The 23,166-nt window shown below is 40.3% G+C and overlaps 1 protein-coding gene across 1 annotated transcript; it reads left to right on the top strand.

The window, feature by feature from the left end:
• The first annotated feature begins 1,259 nt into the window (after nt 1-1,259).
• NR0B1 (nuclear receptor subfamily 0 group B member 1) lies at nt 1,260-4,259 on the top strand. The gene is made up of 2 exons (XM_054974796.1): nt 1,260-1,893; nt 3,971-4,259. Exons 1-2 carry the CDS (start codon nt 1,260-1,262, stop codon nt 4,213-4,215), a joined length of 879 nt encoding a protein of 292 aa, XP_054830771.1. The 3' UTR covers nt 4,216-4,259.
• Nucleotides 4,260-23,166: the final 18,907 nt, after the last annotated feature.

Raw genomic sequence — 23,166 nt, 5'->3', positions numbered from 1 at the left:
TTAACTGAAGACCCAAAGGTGGAATAGAAAAATAGAGCAGAGAGGACTTAGGTGAAGATGAATATACGTGAAAGCAATAAGGAAAGAGATTATAAGAAATTAGAAGATATGTATGTGTATACATAGATATATATAGTCAACATAAAAATCAACAATGCTTATATATATAGCTAATAATGGTAGTGGAGAGTGCTTTCAAGTCAGAGTTGACTTATGGTGACATACAAAAACTGGCAGATTCATAAATTCAGGGTTAAGTTACACTAAGCAACCTAAGTATATAAGGGTTAAGTATGTAAGAGTTATACAGTACATCTCCTGTACTCTTACTTTTCATTTTACAGTATGTATTTGCTTACATTTTAGTATAAACCATTTGCCTACATAGCCAGTATAGAAATAAGTATATAAAATTTTGAATTGTATTTAACAAGCAAGAAATAAAACAGAGTAATTTGGCATTTGCCCCCTTTTTAATATCCAGCAATAATATTTGTACAATCCTTGTTTACTCCCCAGTCTTTTTAGAAAACTTTTTTTAGGGGGGGTGGGGTTTAAATTTGAAATGAAACAATAGTAGTAGTTGAGTTTATTGCCAAAGGTCATTAGGATCTTAGATAAAAAAGTAAAATTTAAATTTAAGCGTTTCTTTTTTTAAAAAATAGCATGAAAACTGCCCTGCCTGGAAGGCGTCTTAAAATCATCTCCCCAGTTTACCCGCGACTTTACCAGAAAATCTTCCTTTAGCGGGTCTGGATCAAACCAGTGGTGATTTTTCTTTTTTAGGTCACTGACAGCCTCGGCTTAAAATGCTGGCTTTTATTGGCTTTTTAGAAAGCAGAATTCACTTCCTGAAGTCCCCAATCGAAACAGTGAATGACGGGGAAGGGAGGGAGTAAAAAATATTATTTTTGCTTTTGAACAATCTAAAGGGAGGGGGGGGGGTTGAAGAGCAAAAGGCACGTTGTCAGTAGATATTTTGCCTGAGAGATGACAAGGGCAAACTGAAAGCGGAGCGCATGGCGCACCTCATAGGTTCTCTCTTTCCGTGCAGCCTGGGAGAAGGAGGGAGAAGGTGGAGTTTCTCCCCCCCCCCCTTTTCCGGAGCCAGTAATGCGCGTCTGTGTCTTTGAACTCCAGCTCTCCGGAGCGCGGCTGCACGAGCGCTATAAATAAAGTTAAGGCCAAGCAGAGGGCGAGCACGGAGCTCGGCTGAAGGGAAAAGGAGGGTGTCCCACTCTTTCCCCCCGCTGCCAGCCATGGCCTGTGTGGACAGATGCCGCTGCTGCATGGACAGTAGGAGGCAGAGCAGCATCCTCTACAACATCCTGAAGAGCGAGGAGCAGCAGGCAGGAACCGGGCAGTCGGCCCCGCAGCCTGGCCCGGAAGGGCACGCGGCTCGGTTGGGTTGCTCGTGCGGCTCGCAGAAGCGAGTGGCTCTCAAGAGCCCGCAGGTGGCGTGTAAGGCGGCCTCGGCTGTGCTGGTGAAGACGCTGCGCTTCGTCAAGAACGTGCCCTGCTTTCAGGAGCTGCCCCTGGACGAGCAGCTGGTGCTGGTGCGCAGTTGCTGGGCTCCCCTGTTCGTGCTCGGGCTGGCTCAGGATCGCGTGCACTTTGAGACGGTGGAGACCGCGGAGCCCAGCATGCTGCACAGGATACTGACCAACAAGCGGCAAGAGGAGGAAGAGGAGGAGGAACCGTCCCTCGTGTCCCTCCGCAAGACCCCCACAGCGCTGGAGCAGCAGCAGCAGCAGCCCTGCGGGAGCAGCAGCCCTCAGCTGCCCTTAGTGGGGGAGATCCAAGCCATCAAAGGCTTCCTGGCCAAGTGCTGGAGCTTGGATATCAGCACCAAGGAGTACGCCTATCTGAAGGGGACGGTGCTGTTCAATCCGGGTGAGCCATTGCAGAGGCTGGTTGGGAGGGGGGGGGATTTCAGTCGCCGCTTTTGACTGGCTGGGGACCTATTGAGAAGTTTGACAGGTGCAGTTCCTTCTCGTCGTTGCACCTCTATGCTGGGAAGGCACCTCCTGTTGCACTCCTGCCTGTCAGAGGCGTACGAGTTTGCCCTCAGATTATAGCAATACCCCCTAGGGGGAGGAAGTGGACGGATGTTAGGGTGGACAACTGCTTTCTTCAGCCTTCTCTTTAAAGGGGCGAGGGGGGTGTTAACTGCTGCGTCTGGAAAGTAGAACCTGGAGACAGGAATTATTTTCTGTAATGAGGACTAAGAAGGTGTTTATTTAGTCCAAATGAAGTCACCGGCAGTTTCCACACACATTGAACAATGCACTTTCAATGCACTTTAGTTATCCTTTAGAAGTGGATTTTTTGTTCCACACATGGAAAATCTGTTACAAATGTGCACTAAAGCGTATTGAAAGTGGATTATTTAATGTGTGTGGAAACGGCCACCATGTACCACAAAGCTCTGTACTCACACACAAACTTTAGAGGATACAAAGGCATTACAAACCTATCAGTTCTGCTCTGGAAGTTTTACCTTTGGCATAAAAAGTTACATTGGCAAGTTCTTTAAGCAGTAGCAAAACTTGTCAAGACTTAAATAAACATAGTTCAGTATTGAATCAACTTACTAAATCTTGAAAAATAAGAATTTTTAAAAAATTCTGTAGTCCCTTAGGTTGAGTTTGTTTAGATTAAATCATAGCCCTATTATATTTAGGAAAGATGGTGTCAGAAGCATACTTATTTGATAGAGAGATAACCGAACTCATCAAAACTCTGGTTGAACCTGCTTGGGTCTAGGCTTTAAAGCTGAGAACTTTTTTTTTGTTTTATTATTCATCAAAACATCAGGATTTTATCAAAAACCTTAAGAATGAAGACTGAAAGCAACATCAAGCTTTATTTAGGTTTGTGCTTCATTTTCTATTATGGAGCTGTGGCAACATTTTTTTAAAAGCATGTGTGGCATGAAAAATACATTTCTTTTGTCATTGAACTGGTGATGTAGATTATGATGCAGCAAAGATGGGGGAAATTCCATTTAGTCCTGTCTTGTGTATATTAAAATGCGGGAAATGAATAACTGCAGTGAATTTTAAATAAAATTTTACTGAAGTACCACATCTTGATAATTTTAAGAAAAATCATTTTCTGAGCAAATTGTAACTTTGACAAACTCCATCATCTAGAGGACCCTTATTTTATAAATTATGTTCAAAGTTTATAATACTATTACTTGAAAACAGTAAAAGAAGAAAGAAAAATCAGTGCAGCCTTGCTGTGTAACAGTAACACATAAAATGTTCCAGATGAGTATAATAGGGCTATAATTTAATCTAATATAACATTTTAATATCAGCTGTCAGACTGAATTAGTAATGCTGTTTGCTCAAGGATTATAAAATACTGACCATCATTTACATGAAAATGTAAAATAGCTGTTTTCAAAATGTATCTGAACTTCCGCAGATCGTTGGGTTTTCAGAAGTGGCACAGAATTTTGGAAAGGATGCTGTGAAATTTTAGGGCAAATATGCACACTCAAAAAAAACAAACAGCTGTTCCTGAGTACGGTAATAGATTACACGGGTTGTTCTGGTTGAAAATGTAAAAACCTGATTGCAAGTTGAAGCTTTTATAGTCTATAGAGAGAAAGTATTGAAGTACAATTGCCAGAAGTGTACATAAATGAATAATATTGGCAGTCCAACCAGATCCTCTTTTCTCTGTATTATTTTCATAACTTTGAGCACTTAACTTCAGAGGTCCATTTAAACTTATAGATTTAAATGTTTTCCATGCTCATTTTAAACAATGCTGTATGTTGATGTATTGGGATGCTGCTACTTTTACTACTAAAAGTTCTGTGAAGGTGGATTTTCTTTTTATTTTATGCTTATAAACTGTCTGCTAGCTGGCATAATTTGGGAAATAAGTTATCATATTACAGACGAAGTCTTAATGAACAGATAACTCAGTTTGGTTTTTTCCTCCCATCTTCCAGATTTGCCAGGGCTCCACTGCGTACACTATATCCAGGGACTGCAGCAAGAAGCACAGCAAGCCCTAAATGAACACGTCAGATTGATTCACAGAGGGGACCAGGCCAGATTTGCCAAACTGAATGTAGCTCTGTCCATGCTCGGATCTATCAATGCCAGTGTTATTGCTGAACTTTTCTTTAGGCCCATCATTGGAACAGTGAATATGGATGACATGCTGTTGGAGATGCTTTGTGCAAAGTTATGAAGTTTTGTGAGAATACATAATTTAAAGTAATAGAACAATGCAACATGGGAGTCCTACAACAGAATAGTGTAAAGTATTGTAAAATAAACTAACTTATTGTTTTTACATAGATAGTATTTTTGTATTCAATAATAAAATATTCTTTAAGCTTTAACACTTAATTTTTATTAAATGAACATGCCTTGAAAAGGTTTCAGTAAACATCTATGTATCCTTAAAATTAATCAAAAGTTTAGTTTCCAAATTGAGTTGACTATTCTTTTATACCTATCATTGAAGCTTGGATTGATCAGTGCATTTTGTGTTCAAATATAGAAGCTTCTGTTTCCTTTCATTCCAGTTATTGTCCTACGTTCATCAAACACATGGCAGACCAAACACAGTATACTGTTTTATCATTACTTATTGCAGGGTGAGAAAAACTGTTTCTGGCTTCCAATACCCCTTAAACCAACAGAAGGCCAACTCTGAACACCAGACTTTGGATCAGAACCTCTTGGCACCATCTTGGAAACTGTTTCATTGGAAGGTGGAGTATAAATATTTAAAATAAGGGAGTGACAGTAGCTTCACTCAACGAGAATATTTTTTTTTGGCTTTTATCAAGATGAATATATTTTATACTACCAGTTTTTTCTTGTAAGAGATTCAATTTAGTATGTTTGAATCTTGAAGTATTTCAATCAAGTGAATACAGTAAACAGCAACAAGGTCATATGAACAGGTGTAAATGCAAACAGCTGATTTCTTTTTCTTGGGAGTTGGCCACTTATACTTGTGGACAAAGCACCCTTATATCAATGTCATAAGTTAAAAGGATTAGAATCTGGTCCAACATGTGCATGTCTCACTTTGTCTTATAAACAACTTAATTCTTTTCTTACTGCTTGACTGTTTTCTGATTATGTGAATTGTACCTGATGTAAGGATTTTTCACTCTTTATAAAGGCAGCTGCTTCTTGCAGAAGTAATAACAAAAGGGATAAAATATAAGAAACCAAAGCATGCAAACTGAAATTAATTACATTATGTAATACGTCAATACTTTTTCCCCAGACATCTGAACAAGACTTTTAGGTCATAGAAGTAGAGTGATGTCATGGTACACTAGATGCAGTTTGTTTAGAAAGTAATAAATGGAGAGTAGACCTTCTTCAGTGAGTGCTGCTGCATTCGATACAGAATGTGTAGGGTACTATTGTCTTTTATACATTCCAGATGGGTTGACTATTGATGAACAGATACCCAGTTGGAATTCATATTCACGTCCAATATTGAAAGAAACTTACTTACCAGTATTTGAACAATGGAAAGGGGGGGCGCAGAATACAGGATTACAAATGGTAAACCTTTGAAATTTGTATTGGTTTATTGGGTGTTGTTAGAAATGTGAAAATTAGCAAGAATAAAGTTTAAAAAGAATAGTTTGAGAATAAGTTAAAATATTGAAAGGTAAGCTGCCCAATTTTTAAATCACTAAACCACATGTAGACCACCAATCATGGATTGCAACTAATTAAGATCTTGATGAACATTCTTTCTTTCTGCCTACTTAGGATTGCAGAACAGGAGAGTTCTCAAGGATCTGGCATACTGATGGGTTCAATTTTATGAGTTACAAATTGTGATGTCCTGATTTAAAATATTATAATGAGTTTAAGAAATGTTTAAAAAATATACACAAAGGCACGTATTATTAAATATGAAAAACACAACAGCATATTCTGAAACTGAAGACTATCTTACAAAAATAATACCTAGGTGGTTCCAAAATGTTATATACAATTGCAGAGTGATGGGATGGGACAGTTTCTGTTACTGGTAGTCTCGAGAATTTTGTTAGTATTTTATTTTGTAACCTGTATATTAACACGCAAACACATGGTTCATCCAGGGTTGCCAACCTCCAAGAGGTGGATGGAGATCTCAAGTAATTTACAACTGATCTCCATGCGACAGTTCCCCTGGAGAAAATGGCTGTTTTAGAAGCTGAACAGTATGACATTATACACTGCTGATGTCCCTTGCCTCCCAAACTCTGCCCTCCCCAGATTCAAGGGCGCCATCTTCAGCAGAGGTGTCACAACTTTCAAAGTGGTTGGAACTATACTTTCCTGCAGAATGGCATCTATTAATCCTGGACCCAGTCAGCCAACCCAGCCCAGCATAATACTATTGACAGTGAAGGGCAAGGGCCAAGACTGGATATTGTGGGTCACATACTTTGAAGCGCTTTGTCCACTTTATCAGGCCTCTCCAGCTGAAAGTCATCCATAATAAATAAGACCAGCTGCATTTCAAAAAACATCCTGAGATTGAACCTATCCAACTGTGCTGTCTAAGTCATGGTGGATGCAAATAATTTTATTTTTAAATTGCATTGCAAGGGAATCACAGTGGGCTTGTATATTGTAATGTAAATACAGATATGTTGGCTAGATGCCAACATATGCCCAAGGTTTGTGATGAGCCATCATGAAGCATTAATATACAGTCCCTTGTATGGTTGTTCACCCAATACCTTCAATCCCCATCAGCAATGTAGAAGAGAATCTGCTTCTTTACCTGGGGTAAAGAATGTCCTTTAAGTTTCAGAAAGATATGAACTATATGGTATAATGGGAATGGGATGCAGTAGATGCTGCTGTTAAGAAAACACTAGTTCCTTGAATTTAGAAACGTTCAGGTTATGGGTATTGCTGAATGCAACTCTTTCTGGATCAAGGATATAGTCTCATGAAGTTATAATAAAAAGGTTTTCAGATTCCAGATATAATGCTAGAATAATGAAACAATCAGCTATAAAATACCACACTAGAAATCCAATTGTAACAATTCTTACAGATGTTTATAGTTCGTAATAATGTTCTGCTTAAATTTAGACTACTGATTGCAATGCTCTCCATTCTTTGGATTATTTTCCAATAGTTTTTAAAATGGTATTTTCAATAGAGTGTCCAGCTATATTGAAATCATCTTTTTTGGTAGGAAGCTGGCCCAGTTGTGCTTAATAAGAGGTCTGGGAAAGTTCAGACTCTAAAAATCCAGAGAAATTTTAATGGGAAAATGTGCAGGGTTTGCACATGGCTTTTCGCATTCCCCACATCTTGTACAGCATACAGAACTCCCCCATTAAAACAGGTTTTCCAATGCTCACTCATGATAAAAGTAACCTATATACATTTTTATTTAACAAACCTAGTGGCTTTTTTTCTTTGCATGGACACTGCTGCTGCATATATTTTTCAATTACGTTTGTCAATTTGGAAATTGCTCTATCCTACATGAAACCATGAAACCATAGAAGTTTCTGTTTAGATAGGTTACACAAATCTCTTTAAAAAAGGTTTTGTTAAAAACTGGAGGTTTTTATGTCTTGCCTTCTACTTTCTTGTTAGTAGCATGTATTTGGAAATCTGGAAACTTCTAATTGTCTCTAATACCTAAAGGGTATAGTTTTATTTACACTATTAACTGCCAAAGCCTTAGTTATAAGATCAAAAAAGATCTTTGTAAAAGTGTCTGCATAACTAAGTAACTGTAAACTGAAACACAGGCGAATACAGTATAAAATTGCACCAATATTTCATGTCTAAAGATGGAAGTACTTCCTCTAGTGGACATTCAAAGCATTGCAGTACATGTTTAAAACACCCCTCTTCCCCAAGAAACTTAATTATTTGCTATGTTCTTGCATGTCTCAAAAGTTCAAAAGAAATAGAGGCAATTATAGTAAATACGTTTGCTGCTGAAAACTGCTCTGTAGATTGCATTTAATCTTTTTATAAAGATTCATGTGTAAATGAATACAGTCATCAACATAGAAACAGCGGCAAGTCCAGAAAAAAATTCAGTTCTCAAGGAAGAGATACTGAACAAATTATACAATATGTTACACATGTTTAAAATCATACAAGAGAGCTTTTCTTCAGTAGTGTCCAGAATGCACATTTAAAAAACTACTGTATAGGCTGCACAATAAGAGGTGGATAATCATCTGTGATTAACAGTGGCAAAGAGACAGAGAAAATAACCTTGGAATAAACAAAGCAGACAGAGGTTATGAAGACATGGCTGTCACAAATGTGGACCCATGGGGAAAATGTTATGTATTTTGCTCCTACCTTTGTTTTTGTTAATCCTCACCCAACCAAGGGCAGGACAAAGGAGGCATGTTTTTCTTCCTTTGACATTCCTTCACCACATCCAGGCTTCCTTTCCTAAATCAACTAAGCAGCTCTCATGTTGGTTCTGATATCACTTCTCAACCAGGAAACAGATTCTTTAAATTGAATGCATATTCAAATGTGTGCACATATATATGAGAGCCAGTTTGGTGTAGTGGTTAAGAGTATGGGACTCTAATCTGGAGAACCGGGTTTGATTCCCCACTCCTCCACTTGTAGCCAGCTGGGTGACTTTGGGTCAGTCACAGCTTCTTGGAGCTCTCTCAGCCCCACCCAGCTCACAGGGTGATTATTGTTGTGGGGATAATAACAGCATACTTTGTAAACCGCTCTGAACGGGCATTAAGTTGCCCTGAAGGGCAGTATATAAATCGAATGTTGTTATTATTATCTACAATACTGTGCTGCTTTCAAATGCTGATCCATCATGAACCTGGTCCTTTAAAATGTAGGAGATGTTCCCCTTGCTTTTCTTCACCTCAGCTTCCAAGTTGGGTGGGGACTCATTTCTATGTAACGCCTTCGCTAATGGTTGCTGTAATGAATTTAGCATACATGCACTGGGTCAGGGGAGAGACTGATTTTCCCAAATACCTCAGGATTTGCTCCATCTATAGGGAGACTCTCCAGACCTTTCTCTTGCAAGATTTTGATGACTAGTACACCCTCATATGGTTTAACAACTTAGTCAAAAAGAGACGTGAGTATGGCAGCGTAGGTTCACATACATTAAGAAAGAGAGAGTTGAACCCTTTACATAACATCCCTCTATGTGTTGACTTTACATATGAGGGACAGCAGACATGAGCATGCTTGTCCAGACCCTGCCTCCAGACAATCTCTGGGTCATCTGCCAGTGTGAACATGCACAGGAAGTATTCGCACATATGTTCCCTCCTGATCTGGGATGCTGCTAGCTAAACATTGCTGATCATGGGTAGAGAGAGTTCCTCTTCAATACGAGGTGGCAGTCGCACAGAGGTAGGTCCAGCATGCTTGTGTGTCAGCTCATGGAGAGGTTGTGTGAATAGGGCTATGAAAAACTAATACCCATATGCTAAACTAAAGAGCTCTGCAAGGATTTTAAAACTGTAGGCCTAATTAGATCTTACAGCAAACACATAATGTTCTCTGCAGGTCTCCATGATAATAGGATGACATGATGCTATCAAGTTTGGTGATTCCTGGGCCCCGAAAGTGTCAGCCAATGGATTCAGTTGGTTCAGGGAAATGCCAAATATGAGGTCATAATTTTCACTACATGTTTTCAAGGAGATGGAGGTCAGTGGTACTCTCATCATCTCTACAGACAGAGTGATTGATGAAATTCAAGTAACTACAACTACATTCCATTCATCAATTAAAAAATGTTTTTGCCCAAGTTTTTAAGAGGAATTTAATTTGAAAGTTTAACTCTGATTATTTTTAATCTGCTGATTGTAATAACTGATATTATTAACTTTGTTTTAAATTATGTGCTGTGAAAAAATATTAAATGTTTTAAATAATGACTTGAAAGCTATAGGATTATTTTGACTACGGTTATTTTTACCAAGATTTAAATTATAAACTGGTGGCTGTGAGCACCTAGGAAAGATTTTTAAACCACCTTATGAAGCTCTCTTTAATCAGGTTGCTTTAGTCACAGAAGGATTCTGACACATTAGCATTTATGTGTTGATGTTTGGACCCTTGACTTGAGTCTCAACAAGTTTAGATAGCTATAGTCTCTTGACACTCTTGCCCTAATGTTTTGACATCTTGCTTCCTCTCTTGAATAGAATATATCGCTGTGAGTGAACATTCACATAGATTCCCTCTAGTATACAATTAGTAACACATAATAACAGCCATTGGGTCAATCTGTTATTTCCCTGGGAATAAGTTGTCTTAATCAGTATTAATTTTATTTTATTTATACTTTGCCTTTCTCCCCAATGGGAACACAAAGTGGTTTACATCATTCTCCTCCATTTTTCCTCAAAACAACCCTGTGAGGTAGGTTAGGCTGACAGTATGTGACTGGTCCAAGCTCACCCAGCAAGCTTCCATGGAAGAACTTGGGTGACCCAGATCCTAGTCCATGACTGTAGCTACTATTTCATATTGTCAGGCCCAGTATAACTAGACAGTTGAGATTGTGTGTAGTGGATTTAAAGGTTTCCCAAAGGTGAAACAGGAAAATATTGAGTGATGGAAAAGTATCAAGCAGGTTGGAATTAAAGAAATAATATTTATTCTTTCTGGAGTGCTTTACGTTACTTTATACTCAAGTCACACAAAATTAAAGCGCTCTCATATGAGCATAAAGCAATATACTCACAATATTTCTGTATAATTTAAACTGCATTCCATCAAATAAGACAACCCTTTTACCATAGTAAACAACATATATTTTGTTCTTTTTATAACCCTGTCTCTTTTATGTCAAATAGTAGCATTCCTCAATCCATGTAAAAAAATAATATCTGACTGAGGAGAAACCAGGTGTGATGGACAGAACTCATTCCAGCTCCACCCCACCTGAGGAACAGCCAATGAGAGCTGGCAGAATGCTGAGGCTGAAGTCAGCTGGAATCCGTTAAGGCAGTTAGTGAGAAGGTTTTTAGGCTGAAGGGAGGCAATAGAGAGGCTGTGGACTCCTGCTCTCATAAACTGTAACCATCCAATGTTATAGGAGTTTGGAGTCATAAGTTCAGCTCTTAAAAACAGACAATCTAGGTGTTTGAATAATTCATTCCAGTGTTATATAAACCTTGTAAATCAAAATTATTCTTGTTTCTTTTTTAACCCTGGGTGGCTTGAAGTTGTTAGCTGATGGGAAATAACATGGAGTAGAGAAAGCTAGAACAGTCATTCTGGACAGTTGTATGGATTAGACTTTTTAAACTCTAATTTTAGAGCACATAGAGTTTGTGCTCCTATTTATTTGGGATTGTCTTACTCTGTAAGTCTCTCACTGTATATTAAGCAATTGACTGTCACCAAATACAGGAGAGCATTTATTCTAGCTAGGTTGAATTCTCTACCATCTCAAGAAATGATTGGTCAATATGGGAAGATATATTACTAAGAGAGGCTATGCTTATGTGCCTCTGGGAAAATTGATAGTTTGGAACATAGCTTATGAAAATGTCTCTTTCCTCCCAAATATGAGAGATTGGGTGGATTACCCAGTCCCTATATGGGGTGACAGCTGCATCACTAGGAGAAATTTTAGAGAGACTTTGGCCAGGGTGGATCCAGATGTTACTTTTGCTGTTGCATTTTTTTTCCATATGCCATAGCAAGTAGAAATTATGACTCTTTTTTCTCATCCTGGTTTATGCACTAGTGTGCACTACTCAAAGCCTACAAGTTAAATGAGTAGCATCATTTAACTTGAAGTCTTGGAACTGATTTATTTGAATGCTGTAGCCAGTGTTAAAACATAAGCCAACAGATTCCTACACAAAGTAAAAGGGGTGATCAAAGAAAGGTTATTTCCTTACACTGGGCTATGTTTGTGTGAATTGGGTGGGCTTTTTTTGAGCTGGAACACCCTGGAACGGCATTCCAGCACCTCTTTAAAATACTGGAATCCGTTAAGGCAGTTAGTGAGAAGGGTTTTTAGGCTGAAGGGAGGAAACAAAGAGGCTGTGGCCGCCTGCTCTCACACATTGTAACCATCCAATGTTATAGGAGTGTGGAGTTATAAGTTCGGCTCTTAACAACAAATTGGGCCAATTCAGGCCCGAAATGGCCAGGATCAGGTCTCTGCCAGGTGGGTGAACACTCCCCCCCCGGCAGCCACCCAATCCTGGCCATTTTGGGCCACTTTTGGCCATTTGGGGCCTAATTCAGGCCCCAAATGGCTAGAACCCGGGCCCAAAATGGCCAGGATTGGGCCCAAAAGAGCGAGGATTGGGCCACTGCCCAGCAGGATAGTGCTCTTCTGTGTCGCAGCAGCCCGTTCCACGCCGATCTGGGCCATTTTGGGCCTGTTTTGGCCCAATTTGGGCCTCAAACGGCCCAGATCAGGCCCTAAACAGCCAGGTTCATGGCACTGCTGGGTGGGAGAGTGCTCTTCCATGTGGCAAGAGCCTGTTTCAGACTGATCTGGGCCATTTTGGCCCAATTTGGGTCCGAAATGGCCCAGATCCAGCCACTGCTGGGTGGGAGAGTGCTTCCTTGTGGCGGAGCAGCCCGTTCCATGCCGATTCAGGCCCGATCCAGGCCAAATGTAGCCTTATCCAGGCTGAATCGGACCCCGTCATGGAGCACAGGAGTGCTCCTGGGGCAACCATGACCTGCGTGATGACATCACTTCCCAAAGTGACATCATCGTGCAGTCCCAGGAGCATGCACGCACGCTGCTCCCACATGCATGTATTGAGAGGTGCACCACCTCCTCCCACATGTTGCCCTGAGTGAGAATTTCCCCACTTCTTTCCCCAGAGAAAGCCCTGACTGTATACTGAACACACATCTATCTGTCTAGTACATATTTTATTCTGCTCTTCATTGGGTTATCTGTGTTCCCTAGCAGGTTGACAGTGAGGTATTTGTAGCATACCTTTGTGGTTGTAAGGGCAATCTCTACCTAGAGCAGGATGGTTGGTGAATGCACAATTCTAGTCCAGATGGGAAACTGAAAGTGTGGCAATCAGCTCCAAAGTTCTGTCTATCTCCCAGGGCCCTCAAGCAAGCCAAGACACTCGTCAGCTAATCAGAACTCCTGAAACTTCCCTGTGTGGGGAGGAGTGTCCTCAGGTTAGAAGGGGAGAAGTGATACATTTTCTTTTGGACAGGGATATTTTAGCCCTGGATAAGGGAATAAGCTGAGTTAGGCTTTTTCTTTGGAGCCTTTCAGTTAGGATTTGGGGGACAAGGTAGAGTAGGAACCTAAGAAATTAAACAAGCATCCTGTTAAGCATCCAAAATCTAATTTTTCTAGTACTGAGGCCAGGTTTTTTGAAAGTTTAAAAGAGCAGCCTAGTACTTAAGCTGTCAGCTGTGGTAAAGCCTGTTAGCTGTGGTAAAGAGGTGAACCTTAAATGCTGAGGAGCCCTGTCTGTAGGAAAAGTATTAATCTCTCTTCTCAGTTTCATGTTGTTAACGTTGGCTCAGTTAGCTCCCAATGGGAAAAAGTATACCTTCTGGGAAGTGGAGTGTGAGTCAGTTATACATTTGTTCTTATTATTCATCCCATGATAAATCTGTAATTGTTTCTACATGTTATTTACTATAAATACGTCTGGTTGTTCTGTTCCAACAGTGTTCTGTCAGTCCTGTCAAAATAGCTTTCTGAAAGAGGTCTCTAATCAGCTCACTATCAAGTACCACATCATTAGGGTCACAAATAAATGCCTTTTAGGGAACACAAAGACACAGGTTGCCATCCAGTTAATAAAAGCTTGTGTCTGCCTCCTTTATTGATACTGTGGTGGCTGAGATTTAAACAGAGAGAAAGGAGAGGCCAGAGTGCATGGGTAATAGGACAGGATTCAGTCCAGGAGGCCTTTTAAAGTCTCAAAAGTCTCTCCCTTCACTCTCCCTCCTCCTTCCCCCATCACATCAGGGCTATGCCACAAAAACAAACAAACAAAAATAGTGGCAGCCCAAGCTGTGCAGTAATAAAAAATATAGACCAAAAGTGGTGACAACCAGATGCTAACTATCATAGGTAGGATTTATCAAAGATAGTCTCAGGCAAAGTTATTTGCTGCCCATCCAATCTCCATAGCATCCTGAGAGCTGGTAATGCAGGACCCTCTATTTCCTCTACCTTTTTGTTTTCCAAGTTCAATTCAAGATGCTTTAAAGTCTTTCAGGGCCTGGAGTCCCCATGTCAGAAGGACCATCTGATCCCATATGTTCTAGTGCATAAACTATCATCTTCATGCTGCCACCTCCTGGCTGTTCCCCTATCTAGGGTAGTCTGTGTGGCATCTGCTAGAGCCTGACCCTTTCCTGTCATACTTTCCACTCTATGGAATGAGATTCCTGAAGAAGTGAGGGAAACCTCCCTCTTCAGGAAACACTGCAAGACTTGTTTTTCTGTCAGGGCTTTTGACAGCAGGCATATTTAGTGTAGTGATTAAGAGTGCCAGGACTTTAATCTGGAGAACCGGGTTTGATTCCCCACTCCTCCACTTGAAGCCAGCTGGGTGACCTTGGGTCAGTTACAGCTCTTCCAGAGCTGTCTCAGCCCCACCCACCTCACAGGGTGTTTGTTGTGGATATAAAAATAACATACTTTGTAAACTGCTCTGAGTGGCTGTTAAGTTGTCCTTTAGGGTGGTATATAAATCAAATATTAAATTGAATGTTATTATTTTTATGTGGGGAGAGAGATTTTGTGATTTTCTTTTAGCTGGTATTAATCTGTAATATTTGAATTATTACCGATAAGCTATCTTCAGGCATGAGGAAATGTAGAGTAAATACAAATCAATCAATCAGTCAATCAATCAACCAACCAATCAACCAATCAATAATAAAGTGGATATAAAAATAAGTGGGACTACCTAATGAAGAAGATTTCAAAATGATAAAAGAGAAGGGGGAAATAACTAAATGGGTGGCCAGTTCTATAACTGATCTATTTTAGACAATGTGCTTTATCAATCTTATAGTATTTATCACTTATAGTATTTAACACTATTTTATTGACAAGTAAGAGAGGTGCTCCAATGGAAGTGACTAGCAAAATTTATTCCAGTATAAATTTTCATGACTCAGAGCTCACTTCAACAGATACATGAATTGTATATGACTAAACACCAATTAATATATGTTAAACACTGCAAACAACAGAAGTGGGGAGGGGTGTTACAAGAGATGTCAACTGAAAACAACCAAATGCTATCAAAAGAGTAATCGGTCCACATCTGATAGATAGCTATTAGTTTTTCCTTTCAGATATACATCTTGTAATGCAAAAAACACCAAAATAATGGTTGATCTGAACATGGCTTTTGAGGTTAATTCTTTCCAAAAAATTAAAAAAACCCAAACATCCCAGCAAGTTTCTAGCATCAGATCAAGTGGAAATTAGCATGCAGAGAAGAATTCTCAAAAAAGAACTGTTAATCTCTTGATTGCTGCTTGCTTGAAGGAGACAACTTTATAACAGAAGCTACTGTAATTATTGCAGACCTTTTCCTTGACAAAGAGCTCAAGTTTTTATTACAAGAATACATGCAATGGAGAAAGAAAACAAATCAAGAGAGACTAACAGTTGATCCTAAGCAGAGTTATACCCTTCAAAATCCACTGCCAGCTTGAGCTAAATGCCAGCAGGAGACTCATCATGGGTGCGGGGAGGAAGTATTGTTGGTGATGTTGCAGTGACATTACTTTTGGTGCAACCCAGAAGTGATGTCATCAGGTCAGACAATGCTCTAGCACTCTCCAAAACTCTATGGTTTTGGTTGAATTGTAGAACATTATCCAACTTGATGACTTCACTTCCAGGTTGTGCTAGAAGTAAAGTAATGGAGTTGGGACTCCAATCTCCCTCTCATTCCCCCTACTACCTCACCCTGCTGACGAGCTGACGAGCTGGTGAACTGCAAGATGTCTCCCTATGCAAGTCTGCCTTGGATAGCAGTGTAAAGCAGCAGACAGTTCCCTGTCAATAACTGTCAGAACTGGTATCTGGCCTTATATTGACCACCTCATGCTCTGCACAAATCCACATGTGGAAAACCTTAGCACTGGGAAACACGATATGGTGTCATCTCGGTTTTTCTTTTTTTAAAAGAGTGTTTTCTAACAAATAACTCCTTACGTTCTGTAGCTCAGGAGAGACTGAAGAAATGCAAATGCTACTAGGTTATTCAGCAGCCCCTCATGGATTCCTCCTCACAGGGCCTAGGGCTTCCCAAAATACCTGAGCTGGCTGTCAAAGCGTAGTGTCATATTCTTGTGCAGAATGAAGTAATATAATTTCAAATTCTATATTTAAGACTTACTTTATAATGAAAAAATAAGGCTACTATGTGCAGAGTGAGAAGAGTTGGGTTGTAGGATGAAAACAGCATGGCAACAGAACAATAAAAAAACAAAGCCTACTTTTAATGCAAGTGTACACATCTTTAATGTTGGTATAGATGCACAGTAACTTCCAAATTACTTTCAGAGAAAGAGACTGTCTCAACATTTTCTTGAAATACACACACATTTTTTGAATTTAGCAGCAGCAAAGCATTTCTTCCCCTTTCTGATCCCCAAGAATATTTATCTAGTATGAGTACATACGTACACACACACACATATATGAATGTGTACATAGGTTTTAATGAGAAAGAAGAAAAACCTGCAGTTAACCCAAAAAATGGATTAAAAATTCAGCTAGGTCCCTCAAAGACAGTTAATTTTTTTCTGCACTGGCATAACAACCCATTCTGTAAATGGTTGACAATGACAGGCAGTGAAATCTTAAGCAAAGTTACTCCAGTATAAGCCCATTGATTTCAATGGGCTTAGACTGGAGTAACTCTTCTTAGGATTGTATTATAAGTCTAGTTTGTTAAATTGGAGCATCAAAATCAAAGGCTAGATGGATAGGCCAAGAAGAGAGACTTAGATTTCAATTTAGTAAAAAGCAAGTAAACTATCTATGCTTACTGGAAGCAGATAATTTTTGAAGAAACTTCATTTCACTAAAACCAATATTATTTCATATTTCCAATGCATAGCCCTATTAGTCTACAATAGGAGGGCAAGATTTAAGTCTAGTAGTACCTTAAAGACCACCAAGATTTTCAAGGTATAAGTTTTTCAGAGTCAAGCTCCCTCTGTCCGATACAAGTAGAAAAGAAGATACCTGAATCTTTAAATACCAGTCAGAAGGTAGGAGGGATGTTGCAAAGAAGGGAGTTAGGATGTAATGGTACAATGCAAAATGTAATCAGTTTGATTATAGTAGGGGAGAAAATGCTGATTACAGTTTGCATTGTACCTTTACATCCTGACCACATCCCTCCCACCTGCTGACTGGGATATAAGGCCTCAGGGATTTGATGAAAGAAGCTCTGTCTCTTGAAAGCCCATACTCTGGAAATCTAGTTAGTCTTTAATGTGCTATTGGATCCAAATCTTGCTCTTCTACTACAGACCAACATGCCTACACACCTGAAACTATCTCCATTCCTACTTGTATCTGACAAAGGGAGCTTGACTCTCAAAAGTGTATGTACTGGAAAATCTCGTTGGTCTTTAAGATGTTACTGGACTTGAATCTTGCTGTATTTCATATTAACTCTTGCATTTTTTCATCTTTTTAAAGTATAAGGTTGTTGGTACAGAAATACTATTCATATATTCTGGTATGGCTTCTCTTTTAAAAAATCTATGTTGACTACTGCAAGTCACTAATTAGTGTGATTTTCCAGCACTGCTTTCAGTGCTGGAAAATGTTTGCAAAACTAGGTCCCTATCATTTTTTTCATTGATAATAAATCTCTGTTCAATTTTGGGACAAATAGAATGATCCTGTGGAAAACCTTTTAGAAGGAGGTGGTGGACTAAGTCTCTTACTGTCTTTTTCTCTCTCCAGAAAGGCTTTTGCTTATACTGAAAACCCTTTCTGAAGCTCTGGGGACATCTGAGAACAAAATGCACTGGAGTGATGAGGGGAATCAGGTGAATTGCCTCCTCCTCATTATTCTGCTGGAAGCTTGTAGACTAATTATGATTTATCTGTATCCATTCTGAAGCCAAACTAGTCCTGATTAGAGATGGGCATGAACAGAAAAAAAACCCGAACATGATGTTCGTTGCTCGTTGCCATCCATGAACAGGGACTCATGAACAACTACGAACATGGCCCTGTTCACGAACATGTTCGTGGTTAGCTGTTCGTGGGGGCTAGCAGGCTTTCCTCTAGCCATCATCCAAGTCAAGATCCCTACTGCACCACTCCCAGAAACCTGACCTGAGCAGGCACCAGGAAAGGTACCAATAAGAAAAAATAGCTTGGCCCCAGAGCCTGGCAGCAGCCCTGGAACTTGAAGGGGTAGATCCCTACCACACCACTCCCAGAAACCTTACCTGAGCAGGCAGCAGGAAAGGTACCAATAATAAATAATAGCTTGGCTCCAGAGCCTGGCAGCAGCCCTGGAACTTGAAGGGGTAGATCCCTATCCCAGCACACACAAAGAAAATTCAAGCTCCAATGCACTCTCTCTATCAAAATGCCAACAGCAGCTGCCTCTCCCTCTCCAAAGCCAGAGCTGAGAACTCCCCTCCCCCCTGATCTTTGTTCCCTTGTAACAAATTTGGAGCTCCACACTTGAAAGGAAGACCTGCCTATCAAGCTAAATTGAGCTTAGATTGGGGTGTCCAGGGCAGCAGCAGGAGTTCAGACAGAGTTCAGACAATCCCTGCCTAAGTTGCCAAGTGAATTGATTGCAGGTGCCAGACTGTCTGGCTTGACGAACAGCAATGAACGAGGCTTGCAATGACCACCTGATCATTTAGAATGGAGCCTCATGAACAGCTTGTCCGCGAACAGCAGATTGGGCTGTTTGTGGCTTTTTTGTGTTTGTATTGCTGTTCGTGACCATCTATAGTCCCGATGCATGAATACAATGTACGCCTTTCCTGATCAAAAAAAAATCTTCTGCACATAATGATTTATGTATAGATTAAAGAACTACCTGCATTATCATCTTAACAAGAAATTTAGCAATAAAAGCCTTATATCATTGTTTGATTCATGAACTGCCAAACAGCTTTGTTTGAATTATGCATACAAACCTTATGGAGCATCCTATGATCACCTCTTTGCCTTTTGGTACATATTAATTTTATGCTCTAGTGCCTCTGCTGCTATTTCACCTACATTTCAAGCTGTTTCATATATGCTACTCCATGGTGATAACAAACACTGACATACGTAATTCTTTAAGCCATATACTTACTCTCTCTGACTGATTGTTTCTCATACTATAAAAAACAAACTCACATGTAGGCTGACTTTATAGCATTGCATTTCTCTTTTAGATAATTCTTTATATTAAAACTCAAGAATTAATATTTATTTAATCTATATTTTTGTAATAAAATGTAGTTGTAAGTTTGTCTCAGTAAAAGACTAACAGAATTAATGTTAATAAAGCAAACTATAAAATATCTTCATACATTTTGTTTAAGATTGTTACCTTTATTAGGACCAAGCTAGATGTGATTCTAGGAGATACATGAGCAGATCTTTCCAACATTTTGAAAGGGAAGTTGTAGCAGGATAGGGTCCTGATTTGATACCAGGGAAAAGTGGGCCTTAACTGCTCATCCACATTTTGCCTTTTGTAGATCAAAGTTCCTCCCCTGGAATGGAAACAATGCAAGTGAAGAAAGGATGCTAGCCCTCTTTTTTAAAAATAACAGTCCAGTGAGGAGTGGTTTGATTGGTGCAATGGCACAGGAAAAAGGATTAAATATTTTCTTTCTTGGCTGAGCAGAATGGTAAAAATTAGGGTATTTACAGCAACTTTCCCCTTTAAGCACGCTAAAGATACCTGTGCACAGATCTCCCAGCATTTTGTCTAGTTTGGTCCTTAAGAAAAATCTTGTCCATGACACCAGCAGATTATAACTGCATTGACTGCTTACACAGGCTGAAGTCAGCTAGTGTATAAGGCCAGAAGGGGCCTTATTGTCTGAATGTTTTTTGCCACTCAATGCTTCTTGGACTGAAAAACTACACTATACTCTTTGTCTATTTGCAGAGCAGCAAAGATCAAATCAGCAATTTCTTCTGCTTGCAAGCTGCCCAGAGTCCCAAGCTGAAGAGCCCTACAGCTTTATAACAATTTTCTTTTGCTTATCTAATCCATTTCCATAGTGGAAAAAGCAGCCTTTTATAGTGGTTACAGTGCTGGATTAGGAGTCAAGAGACTTGTGTTCAAGTCACCACTGAGCCAGTTACTCTCTCTATCATAGTAACCTACTTTACAGGGTTATTGTAAAGATTAAATGCCATGTACACTGGCCTGAGCGTTTTGGAAGAAGAGGGAAATAAAAATAGCAAAGACAGTAGGTAATATGCATTTAAAATAACCCTGTATAGAGATTGAGATTTACCTGACAGCATGTAATTAGCAACCTTAATGGTGCTGTATTGATGTTCTTAAAATGAGTTCAAAATGCAAGACTTCTATTTGCATACTATTGATTCATATCTATATTTATATGCCAGAATATTTCAAAGCTTGTTCATATCTTCAGTTCCCAATAACGAAATTCTTAGACTCATGTGTTTCCTTTTACCCTAGGGCAAAAGGAAACATACACAGCCCATTAAAGTAAACAGCTCCTGAGATTTTGCTTCTGTAGACCTGTATAGCCGTGGAATACGTTGAGGTCGGGCTCAAAAAACAAAATGGTAGGGAATGGAAAAAATTTGGTGTGTGTATCTCAAAACTCTGTTTTCATTATCTTAAGCTCATTTAACACATTTCTTATTTTCCCTGGTCTTTGGCTTTTGGTATGAATAGACAAGTCTCATTAGAACCAGTGTTTATCTGAACTGATATCTGAAACTGCTAGGGATATAAACACTGAATACAATGATTATCACTTAATAGATGGACAAGAAAATCTTATGCTTTTCTTGTAGGGAAGTTAGGGGAAACACGAAAACCACTTTATAGGTCATCATTTCTGATAACTTCAGGGCTGGATCAAGAGGGGGCAAGGGGGTAGCCTGCCCCCGGCACCGCCAAAGAAGGGCGCTGGATGTGGCTGCCAGCCACCGGGAGCGTTCTGCGGCTTGCCGCACGGAAGGCTGAGCGCAAGGTTGGGAGGCCCTCGCCTGCCCCGCTGACGGGGCGGCCAGCTTGCTGTGCGCACAGGACCTTCCAGCCCTGCACTCAGCCACCTGCGCAGGAAGCCAGCCACCCCAGTGCATGCCCGTGCTGCCGGTGTCAGCTCTTTGGCGCACCAGGCTCTGGGGCAGCCAGCTTGCCACGCGGCCGGCACGGGGCAGCGGGGAAGGCGAGCTGCATGGAGGGCCTCCTAGCCCTGCACTCAGCTGCCTGCGCAGCAAGCTGACCACCCCAGCGCACACACGTGCCGCCACCGCTGCTGCCAGCTCTGTGGCACACCAGGCACTTAGGCAGCTGGCTTGCCATGTGAGCGGCATGCCTCCCACCCCTGCGTGATGACATCATAGAAGTGACATCATCACACAGTGCCAGGAGCGCATGCTGTGCACGCACAGAGGACCAAACAAGAGTTGCACCGGGCACCAGCCACACTAGATCCAGCCCTGGACAACTTCTCACATATCTGATACTGCAGATGACCCATTGTGCCCAAGAACAAAGGAGAACCAGTATATAAATTCTGATTTACAGTGAAATCCTAAGTAGAATTACTCCAGTCTAAGACCCTTGCTTTCAATTGGTTTAGACTAGAGTAACTCTGCTAAGAATTTCACTGTTCGTAAGTGAGTGGTTTGAAAAATAGCTCCCACTCAGTTTTAATCTATAAATGCAGCAAAAATAGCTTCCTCCATTAGGAGCTCCAAGATGTAGCTTTGGGAATCGTTCCTTCCGGATTGGCTGGTCTGCAATCATGTAGCTTGGTATATCTGTGGGGGTAAGATATTATATCATGGAAGAACTATCACAAAAAGCCTGTTCCCCCACTGGTCACGTGTCAGCAGTGCCCCTCCACTTTCTACATTGGACAAACTGGCTAGACCCTTTGACAAAGAATTAATGGATGTAAGTCTGACATCAGAAACCAAAACATTCAAAAACCAGTGGGGGGACATTTTAACCTTCCAGGATATTCAGTTGCTGACATAAAAGTTGTAGTTATCCTACAGAAGAATTTCAAAGGGAAATTAGAAAAAGAGACTGCTGAATTGCAACTGATAACAAAGCTCAAGACAATGCATCCACATGGATTGAACTGAGACATTGACTTCCTGTCTCATTACCAATGCTAATTTCTGCACATGCACTAACCCTCTGCATACCTCACCCTATTAAATCACGCCTGCCATTGTCATTCACCGGCCAATCTCATTTGACTTCAGCAATCACTCCACTCTCCAAGATATAAGAAAGATGGACTCACATTCTAGCTGTATTGTGAGTTGTGGCTTATGGAAGCTCATACTCTACCACAAATTTTGTTAGTCTTATAGGTGCTACTGGACTCTTGGTCTTTTGTTCTGCTACAGACAGACCAACATGGCTACCCATCTTGATGTATCTCCAGAATGGGAGCTGTCTTGCGGGATTCTGCACGGTGCAATTTTATCTCCTCTGTTATTCAACCTATACTTAAATCCTTTAGCAGAACTCATTTGCAGCTATGGAGTTGAATGTCATCAATATGCAGATGACACTCAGCTCTATATCTTGTTATCCAGGTCCCCACAAGATTCAGTAGAAATCTTGGATCGCTGCCTGACAGCTAAGGTGAAATGGTTGAAAACAAACAAATTGAAACTGAACCCAGACAAGATGGAAGTGATGCTTGTTGAAAAGGCAGAGATCCTGAAGGACATTGTACTCCCCACGTTCAATGGAGTTTGTCTGACCATTGCAGACTTGCTTAAGAGCCGAGGGGTTATACTGGATCAGGTGTTATTATTAGAAAAACAAGTTAAGGCAGCCACAAAAAAATGCTTTCTACAACCTCTCCCTAGCCTAGAAAATGGTGTCTTACCTTGACCTGGCTGACCTGGCCACCTGGATCCATGCTATGGTAACATCAAGACTTGACTATTGTAATGCACTATACATAGGTCTCTCATCTA

The sequence above is a fragment of the Eublepharis macularius genome, chromosome 3 (genome assembly GCF_028583425.1).
Source record: "Eublepharis macularius isolate TG4126 chromosome 3, MPM_Emac_v1.0, whole genome shotgun sequence".
NCBI lineage: Eukaryota > Metazoa > Chordata > Lepidosauria > Squamata > Eublepharidae > Eublepharis > Eublepharis macularius.
Note: the sequence above shows the minus strand (reverse complement) of the source record. Positions and strands in the feature narration are given on the sequence as shown.

Coding starts and splice junctions, on each gene's coding strand:
- NR0B1 (XM_054974796.1), top strand. CDS start 1,260: ATGGCCTGTGTGGACAGATGCCGCTGCTGCATGGACAGTAGGAGGCAG. Junction 1,894..3,970: donor GACGGTGCTGTTCAATCCGG/GTGAGCCATTGC, acceptor CCCATCTTCCAG/ATTTGCCAGGGCTCCACTGC.